Source organism: Rhinopithecus bieti, unplaced genomic scaffold (assembly GCF_001698545.2).
Source record: "Rhinopithecus bieti isolate Rb0 unplaced genomic scaffold, ASM169854v2 scaffold_31823, whole genome shotgun sequence".
Classification (NCBI taxonomy): Eukaryota; Metazoa; Chordata; class Mammalia; order Primates; family Cercopithecidae; genus Rhinopithecus; species Rhinopithecus bieti.
Genome location: NW_016814121.1, coordinates 2,932,888 through 2,942,485, shown reverse-complemented (window position 1 = coordinate 2,942,485; position 9,598 = coordinate 2,932,888). Strand labels below are relative to the sequence as shown.

At 45.0% G+C, this 9,598-nt stretch overlaps 1 protein-coding gene across 2 annotated transcripts in view; it reads left to right on the top strand.

The window, feature by feature from the left end:
• Window positions 1-9,598, top strand: part of ABL1 (ABL proto-oncogene 1, non-receptor tyrosine kinase) — a 195,772-nt gene that overhangs the window by 141,482 nt on the left and 44,692 nt on the right. Inside the window, exon 1 of one of the 2 annotated variants that reach the window (XM_017849910.1) lies at window positions 7-208. The exons of the other annotated variant lie outside the window; for it this stretch is intronic. Within the exon in view, the coding sequence (XP_017705399.1) occupies window positions 130-208 (79 nt within the window). The 5' untranslated portion in view covers window positions 7-129. Of the gene's footprint in view, window positions 1-6; window positions 209-9,598 lie in introns of those variants that run through there. 2 annotated transcript variants of the gene reach the window in all.

The window sequence follows — 9,598 nt, the reverse complement described above, 5'->3', positions numbered from 1 at the left end:
CTCCGGTGAGGGCGGCCTGGCGGGGCCGGGAGCGCCCGGGGGGCCGCGCAGGCCGAGCCGGGCCTGAGCCGGGCCCGCGGACCGAGCTGGGAGAGGGGCTCTGGCCCCCGACGTCGCTGGCGCGGGAAAATGTTGGAGATCTGCCTGAAGCTGGTGGGCTGCAAATCCAAGAAGGGGCTGTCCTCGTCCTCCAGCTGTTATCTGGAAGGTAAGCCCGGGCCGCGCGAGTTGGGCTGAGTAGTCGCGCGCCCTCCCGCTGCTGCTGGGACCTTCCTAGGCCTCGCCGCCCGCGCGCTCCCCCCTGCGCCCTCCCCGGGGCTTCTTTTTCTCCTTTCTCTTCTCCTCTCTTTTTCTTCTCTTCTCCTCTCTTCTTCTCCTCTTTTCTTTTTTCTTCTCTGTCTCTGTCTCTCTCACTCTCTGTCTTTGTCTCTCTCTCTGTTTCTCTCTGTCTCTTTCTCTTTCTCGCGATGGCCCCTAGGCACCGCCGGCGGAGCGTGGCCCCCAGCCCCGGCGCCAGCCCAGGGAGAGCCGCGCCGGATGGTGACGGCGGCGTCCGGGGCCCCACACTGCGGGCTCCCCCGAAAAAGTTTGAGAAAGTGAACTCGACAGGCCTTAACATCCCTGGGATCCCACGTTATGGAATTTTCACCGTTAGTTGGAACTGTGTGTTAAAAAGATCGACCCGTGTTTGTGAAAACATGCGATTTCCATTAAGCATCATGTACACAAGGAACACCACTCTACCATTTATGGATACAGAATTTCAAGTGATCTTTCCATCTCCCCCACCCCCATCTTATCTGCAGACCACGAAGAGGTCTTAGGAATTCGCTGACTTTTCAGGGGAAGAGAGAGAGATCACAGCCCATTTAAGAAGGCGTTTCCAAGGAGTCCCCCAGAGTACTGGGGTGTCATGTTCGGTTCCTTAAGTGAAGCTCAGGGCCACGGGGGCTTCACTTTTGCGTTCTTTCTACCTGCTCTCCTTCTTTAATTACATGTGTTTTATTTTATTTTTCTTTCCTGTTGTAGTCTTTAGTTTTCTAAATGGAAAAAAGTAAATTAAGGGTTATGGGTCTTCACTTTCGCTGCTTCTAGGTGGCTATGTAATTGATCTGATTTGAGACTAGTGCTCCCAGATGGTTGCCTTCAGCGGAAAGACTGTGCTTTAGAGATGGGGTGGCACTTGTTCTTCTCAGTTATTTTCATTTAAGACTTAAAATATAAGAGTAGAAATGTGGCCGGGCGCGGTGGCTCACGCCTGTAATCCCAACACTTTGGGAGGCTGAGACGGGTGGATCATTTGAGGTCAAAATTTCGAGACCAGCCTGGCCAACATGGTGAAACCCCATTTCTACTAAAAATACAAAAAAATTAGCCAGGCTTGGTGGTACACGCCTGTAATCTCAGGTACTCGGGAGGCTGAGGCAGGAGAATTGCTTGAACCCGGGAGGTGGAGGTTGCAGTGAGCCAGGATCACGCCACTGCACTCCAGCCTGCGCGACAGAGCAAGACTCCGTCTCAGGAAAAAAAAAAAAAAAAGAGTAGAAATGTGAAGCTCACTTTAGAGCAAGTAGGATTTCTGCTAGAATGCCATGGTTTTCTTTTTTAAAAAGCAGGAGAAATAAAGAGGGCTCATTAATTTTATAACCTATTTTTCTTTCCTTAACCTCTGACTCTACCCTGAATGCCTGCTTGGAGTCACATATGTAGCTCACACTAGTGATGTGGATGAAATGTGTTTGCCCTTCTTGCCACAGTTTGTGTACCTCACTTCTCTTCTCTTTCTGGGATTCCGGGGGCTGAATGGCCCAGAGAAGGCTCATCTAGGTGGAGTGGGCTCACGAAGCCCAGCATTTGGAGGGTGGAGATGGTTTATTTGTCCCGAAAAGTTGACGTCTGAGCAGTCCAAATCATCTTCAGTTAATACATCGCTTATTTTTTCCAAGTTGCTCAAAATTCTGAGCACATTCTCATTTACATCTGTAGCGAGTTAGTGTTAGGCATCATCATCTCCACTTTGCAGATGGGTGTCTAAGGCAGGGATGAATGGACTTTTGTAACTGCAAAGCTGGAGCAAAGTTTAGGTCACGGCTTTGCCACGGCATTGTTTTGTTTTCCTGGGAGTAAACTGGAGATTTAGTATGGACCTGGCTGGTTTAATTATTGTTTTGGGGAAAAATCTAAAACATCTTATTCCAACATGTCTTGAAATGAATTATAATGTTGACTCTCAGGTCTCAAAAAAAAAAAGTTCTAGTACAGCAGACTGCCTTGGGTTAAGCCTTCATCTAGGAAGGTGTCACTCTGGGAATTCTTTCTTACTGAGTTTTCTTCTTTTCGTTGTTATATTTAATTAGAGAAAGTAAATGGAATTATTTTGTGGTTGGTAGACTTTAACAAGCCTCAGTGATTGTCTCTTAAAGACTGAAAGTGCCATTTGTCTTTTGGGCAAAATAGTTCCTAACATCTGGATAAGTAATCCAGGCTTCCCACTTTCACTGACAGCCTAAATCAGCCAATCAGTGTCAGTCCGTCAGTGTTTATTGACGCCCTCTCAGGGTCCCAGGCATCCCATGTCAGGCAGAGAATTGAATGAGATCAAGTTTTTCATCGTTCTATCAAAGAAGCTTCCACCATAAATGCAGTTTGATGGTGCATGCTACCTGCTACTCAGCCTAGCTGTCAAAGCAACATTGGTAAACAAAGATGGCTAACAATTATTAAATGCTTACTGTGTGCCAAATACTGTTTCATTACTCTATGTGATCTAATATACTTATCTTTCATGATAGCACTATCATTATTTCCATTTTATAGATGAGGAAACTGAGTCATCAAAAGGTTAGGTAACTTGTCTAGGGTCACAGAGCCAGTGAGTGTGGGTACTGGGATTTGAACTCATGCTATCTGGCTCGGGAGAGCCCACTTTTAGCCACTGGATGCTCTTCTGATTGTGACAATTTGTCTTTTTTGGAATTCACTGTGGTTTTTAAAATGGTATCTCCAGCCAGAAACTCCTCCAATTAATCCCTGAAATATAAGAGTAGTCTGTTTCTCTCTTCTAGAAACCTGATCCTGGCAAAATGATTAGCTTTAGCAGTAGGATTAAATTTTTTTAAATGTATATAAAAATACCTGTATGTAAGAAATCCTGAAAGGGTATTTAGTGATAAGTAATTCCCTCTCCTATTCAGTTTCCCCTCCTAGAGGTAATCACCCTGGAGTTTTATGTGTGCCCTTCTAGAAATACTGTGTGCACATATAAGCATTTATAACATGTGAATTTTGCTCTCCAACTTTTTGTGAAGATGCGTGTTTATAGCAGTATCTATTTACCAGGAGCCCATTTCGCTTTGCAATCTTCGGTCTACTTTGAACACTGAATTATCTGATTATTTCTTTCCCCTGGAAACGTCAAAGAAAACATGAACACTAGCCTTTTGAATTCAGGGTTTTCTTTTCATTTGATTTTCATTTGTTCATGTGTTTGTATTTACATACATTGTGCATGAATATTGTACATGTATGTGACAGTTGTGTACTGTAGAATCAAATACTATTGTCTGTGAACTGCACTCTTGAACTTTTCGTTGTTGTTGTTGTTGTTGTTTTTGGTAATAGGATCTTGCTCTGTCACCCAGGCTGGACTGCAGTGGCACAGTCACAGCTCACTGCAGCCTTGAGCTCCTAGGCTCGAGCAGCCCTCCTACCTCAGCTCCCCAAGTAGCTGGGGCTGCAGGCACATGCTACCTGGCTAATTTAAATTTTTCTTTTTTTTTTTTTGTAGAGACAGAGTCTCACTATTTTCACTAGTTTGCCCAGGCCAGGCCAGTGTTGAACTACTGGCCTCAAGTGATCCTCCCACCTTGGCCTCCCCAAAGTGCATCCCTACAGGCATGAGCCACTGCCCTCAGCCTGAACTTTCGAAAGTTATTTTAAGGGCCCACTTTTAAATGCTTCTTTTCAGCAGCTAACTTTCCAGCGGATGCTTCATGTGGTGCCAGCCCTACATATTCGCTTTTAGAACTTGAGCTTTGGAGAAGCTTATGCTTGCTTTCTGCTCTCTCCTGAGGTCATCAGATACTTCCCTTGTTCAGTAACAAAGGAAGTGAGACTCTTTCTGTTACCTAATAAAAGGCCAGTCCGTCCATTTCATTTTGGGTGCTATTAACTGACCATTTACAATGTCACAGGCTCCGGCCTGAGCAACTCATGTACAGCCTCACTTCATGTTCACACCAGCGCTCTGAGGTTTCTAGAGAAGAGGAAAGGCCCCAGTTTAGGTGGCAGTACTTTTCAGTTTGGAGGCAGGAGATGCCAGTTTTCCTCTGACCTCTCTGAGTTTCCATGTTTTTACCTCTAAGACAGAGAGACCATCCTCTGTTCAGCCACCTTAGAGGATTGTTTTGAGGGTCTATAAGATGATTGAAGGAAAGCTCTGAAACCGATAAGAGTTAAATGTATGTTTGTATTATGTTGATAGGAGATTCCTCTGAGATGCTCTTTAGTCCAGGCAGGTTTATGGCTCCCACAGTGTTCCTAGGTCCCATTCTTCTGCACAGGCAGGCAGTTCCTGAGTCAGCCAGCCTGGACCCAGATGCCATCTGTGCTCTTGGCTGGTCTTGCGCATTCACTGAGGTTCACTGTACCTTGGTGTTCCCATTTCTAAAATAAGGCCTGTAGTGATCCCTACCTCACTGAGTTGTTGAGAGACTTCATGTAAATTGTTTAGCAGAGAGCCTGGCACAGAACAAGAGCCTAGCAGAAAAGTAAGTTGTTATTTTGAGCAAATATTTAGCGGCCTAAAATGATGGCTTTACCATTTTCTCTAATAGTTGAAGTGATGATAGAATTGAGCTGATTCCACCCATAGTTTTTCTTGTTAATGAAACGGTTTGTTTCTAAGTTTGTTTTGATGCATATAATTAATACTTCCTGTCCTTGATTTTGGCTGAAAATTTCTTCTCTTCCTCTAACCCTCTGTTATTCCCGTAGTGAATATTTTAATTGTGGAAGAGAAATTCCCATTGGCTCATGGTTGGCATTTTATTTCTCCTGTCCAGAGACAATATTTCCACAGCCTCAAACATGAAAACTGAAAATCTGGTGCTACTTATCACCTTGTAAAATCAAGTCATTGTAATCGTGCCAGTATAATCACTGATCTGAAATAAAAGCAGAAAAAAAAAATGGATAGCTTCTTTAAATATGTAAGAACTAAAGATCAAATGGGACATTGGAAGACCTTGACTTTTCCTCCGTAATGGTGGATCTTAATTAAACACACAGAAGAACAATTTATAAAATAAGTTCATAGGTTTGTTCTTCTTTAGTGTCACTTTTAAAACTATCTTTTTTTTTTTTTAATTTAAAAAAATAGAGATGGGTCTCACTATGTTGTCCAGGCTGGTCTCGAACTCCTGGGCTCAAGCAATCCTCCCACCTCAGCCTCCCAAAGTGCTGGGATTAAAGGCATGAACCACCTCACTCAGCCTAAAACTGTCTCAAAAGTAGACAGCATAATGAACTCCCATGTGCTTACTATATGGCTTTAACAATTATCAGCTTATGGCCAGTCTTGTTTCCTTACATAGTGAAGTCACAGTTTCAAAGCTATTAGGAATAGCTTGCTAATTATAATTACTTAGTTTTGATAGTGTAACTTTGTCCTCAGATGAGTAGAATGGTTACTGTGGAACAGGGGTATCCAATCTTGACTTCCCTGGGCCACATTGGAAGAAGAATTGTCTTGGGCCACACATGAAATACACTAACACTAACAATAGCTGATGAGCTAAACAAAACAAATTCCACAAAAATCTCTCTTTTTTTATTTTTTTTTTTATGTTTGAGACGGAGTCTCACTTTGTCGCCCAGGCTGGAGTGCAGTGGCACGATCTCAGCTCACTGCAAGCTCCGCCTCCTGGGTTCATGCTATTCTCCTGCCTCGGCCTCCCAAAGTGCTGGGATTACAGGTGTGAGCCACCGCACCTGGCCAAAAATCTCATAATGTTTTTAAGAAAGTTTGCAAATTTGTTTTAGGCTACATTCAAAGCTGTCCTGGGCCACATGCAGCCTGTGGGCCATGGGTTGAACAAGCTTGCTCTAGAAATTGGTTTTCAGACCAGGCACGGTGACTCACGCCTGTAATCCCAGCACTTTGGGAGGCCGAGGCCGGTAGATCACTTGAAGTCAGGAATTCAAGACCGGCCTGGCCAACATGCTGAAACCCTGTCTGTACTAAAAATACAAGAAAGTAGCTCGGCGTGGTGGCAGGTGCCTGTAATTCCAGCTACTCAGGAGGCTAAGGCAGGAGAATCACTTGAACCCTGGAGGCGGAGGTTGCAGTGAGCCGAGATCTCGCCATTGCACTCTAGCCTGGGCAACAAGAGCGAAAATTCCATCTCAAAAAAAAAAAAAAAGAAGTTGGTTTTCAAATCCTACTTTCTTTACCATGTTACACCATAAATATTTTTGTTATATTGCATGTGTTGAATACTGGCGATAGGGAAGACAGAGAGAAACAGGTGGGAAGAAGAGAGGGAGGAAGGGGAGACAGACAGAAGGGGGAGATCTATAGAGACAGAGACTGAGAGACAAAGACAAAAAGGTTGAGACAAGAAAGGGAAAAAAACCCAAGCTGGGAGGGAAGGAAGACTGACAGAAGGGGGACAAAGAGGAAGAGGACGGCCAGTGGGGCTGGGGTGGGTGGGTACGGAGAGAGAATGAGAGCAAGTGAAGCACAGGAGACAGTTAGATGATGGGCAGGCAGCTGATGTATGGATGAGTAGCTGGAGGGAGAGGCCATCAGTAACTTCACGTCTCTGTTTCCATTCCTGCCCTGAAATGCCTTCATAATAGAGTCTACCTAATAAGGTTATAGGGATTCAGTGCAGATGAAGTGCTGGCGCTCGGTACGGAATCAGTCAGTATTAGCTATTATTCTTTCACGTGAAGTTGCATAAACTTTAACCTCATTACTCTTAAATTCTCTATAGAAACCTAGTCTTTATCTGTCTTAGAAGCCCTCAAATGTAGCTAATAGTGTTGTACATTGAATACCTTAAAATTGTGTTTAAAGACAGGCCATGAATAGAATTAGGCATTGCTTTTTGAAGCCAAAATACCATGAGGTGGGGAGGGTCATGTTCATTTACCCAGATCAGCAATAAAAATACTGATGGCTAACAAGGCTTTCTGGGGAAATTGGGTAGCCCAGTGACTCTGGTGTCAGCTGACGCAGGAGTCCATGAAGACATGTTAAAAGAAGAGGAAATGTGAAATGAACGCTTTCAAACCATCCATGGTTGGCAGCAGAAGGGGAAGCCTTTCAGTCTGTTGCAAATGGCCTGTGATAATAAAAATGCCTTTGTGGGTATTAGCAGGCTGACTCTGGACAGTTTGGATCTGCGGCCAGTGCAGGAATTCCCGGAACCTTTTGGGAAGGTGTCCGGGGGAGCTCACTGTGGTGTCTATTAGGAATCTGGAGCAAATCCTATTTCTTTTGAAAGCACAGAGAACTGTGTTTTTACATTATACCTTTAGGGTTTTGGCCATGGTTTATATTTCATTCAAAAGAAATCATTGCATTCCCTAGGCTTTTATATAGGTTTTCCTGGTCAGATTGCATTTGTTTTTCAACTTTACTATCTGTCATTATTGCTATTCTTATTACAGGTTAACAGATTATTAAACTGCATTATTCAGTACCTTGTTGCTAAAGACAAACAAATGCAGGGTGTTCTGCATCTGAGTTCACCCAGCAGTGCTGTGTCGTTGCATTGCACCGAGCAGGCACAGAAGGCTCTGAGATACGAGGGCTTGGTCTCTACCCCACAGGAGTTTACATTGTGGCGGCAGAAGACAAGACGTGGTGTAAGATAAGAGAAGGCGCGGTTGTTCTGCAGTGAGCATCCCAGTGTCAGGTGCCACAGTTGGCATCCATGCAGAAATTCTCTGCATGCGGGATTCATTGAGCCCTCCCGACAGCCCAACTAGGTTGATGCCATGCCATTGTTGCCCTGTTGTGCAGTTGAGAAACTGAGGCTCAGAAACAAACGTCTTCAAGACATGCTGGTGCTGAGATTTGAACAAGGCTTGTCCACCAGAGCCCATGCTTATTGTACTGCAGGGGACATGTGAACAGATTGCTTACTGGGTGATAGATGCAAGGTGGTGATAGAGACAGATACCAGGTACCCCAATGGGTTAAAGGAGAAGCAACCTGTTGTGGGTGAGGTGATGGGAGAAGGAAGGACCAGTTAGAGAAGGTTTCTGGGAGATAGGGAGGCCAGGAAGAGCAGAAGAGGCTGGGGAGGGAACTCTCGGGAGAGTAAATGGTACTTGTCACAGAACAGTCAGGAGAGGCAAGCAACAGGAGGCCTGGGGGATCTGAAAGGAGTTTGGGGAGGTTGGTGTGGAAAGCAGGGGTAGAGGGCCAGATGCTCCTAGACTCAACCCTGAAGGGCCTGGCATGCCAACCTACTTCAGGCGCTCAGACTTTTACTATAGTGGCGGAAGGAATAACAACCCCAGCCATTTTTTGAGGGCCTGTGCATGCCTAGGCCCTCAAAAACATGTCCCATGTTAGCTACAAACTGCCAGCTAGCCTACAAAACACATCATGATCCCAGCATTGCCCCCCATGACACTGCCAGTAAGTGGTAGCTGACCATTGGCAGACAGGGCCACCTCCCAAGCCCGTGCTCTCTTCTGCCTCTCAGCTGGCAGCCATCTCTAGGGGATTTGAAGCAAGAGAGTGACCTGGTCAGGTCTGCATTTGAGAAAGATGGCCCTGATAGTAGGGAGTGGAGGTGGAATGGCCAAAGGGGGACCCAGCCAAGGGTGTGGTGGAGCATGGAAAGGACAGAAGCGATGAGAGATTGAGGAGGAAAAGTGCCAAGATGCAGGGTGGGAACTGACAGAGGATGACTTCCAGCCTCGGTCCTGACATGGGCGTGAATGGCAGGTGTTCAGAATGGCCTTGAAGATAGTAGCATCTCTATTTATGAGTGGCTTCGTACTCCATTTCCAGTAATTGGAGACTTTTTCACCATAGATTCTTAGAAGGTGACACAATTTTTTTTTCCCCCTTTTTGGGTGAGGGAGAGGGACAGGGACTGTGCATCTTCAGAAAGGTTAGTATTTGAGGCCAAGGCAGGCAGATCGCTTGAGGTCAGGAGTTCAAGACCAGCCTGGCCAACATGGTGAAAACCCGTCTCTACTAAAAATACAAAAATTAGCTGGGCGTGGTGGTGCGCACCTGCAGTCCCAGCTACTCGGGAGGCTGAGGCAGGAGATTCGCTTGAACCCGGGAGGTGGAGGTTGCAGTGATCCAAGATTGCGTCACCACACTCCAGCCTGGGCAACAGAGCCAGACTCTGTCTTAAAAAAAAAAAAAAAAAAAAGAAAGGTTAAGATTTGGACTGTTGATAGGGATAGGAGTTAGGATGGAGAATTTTGTTTCTTAAAAATTGTCTGGCTAAGACGTTGTCATGTAAAAGATTCCAGGGGAAATATTTAAACCTTGGACTAATTTAAATAACTTTATTTTTATTTTTTATTTTTATTTATTTATTTATTTATTTTTGAGACGGAG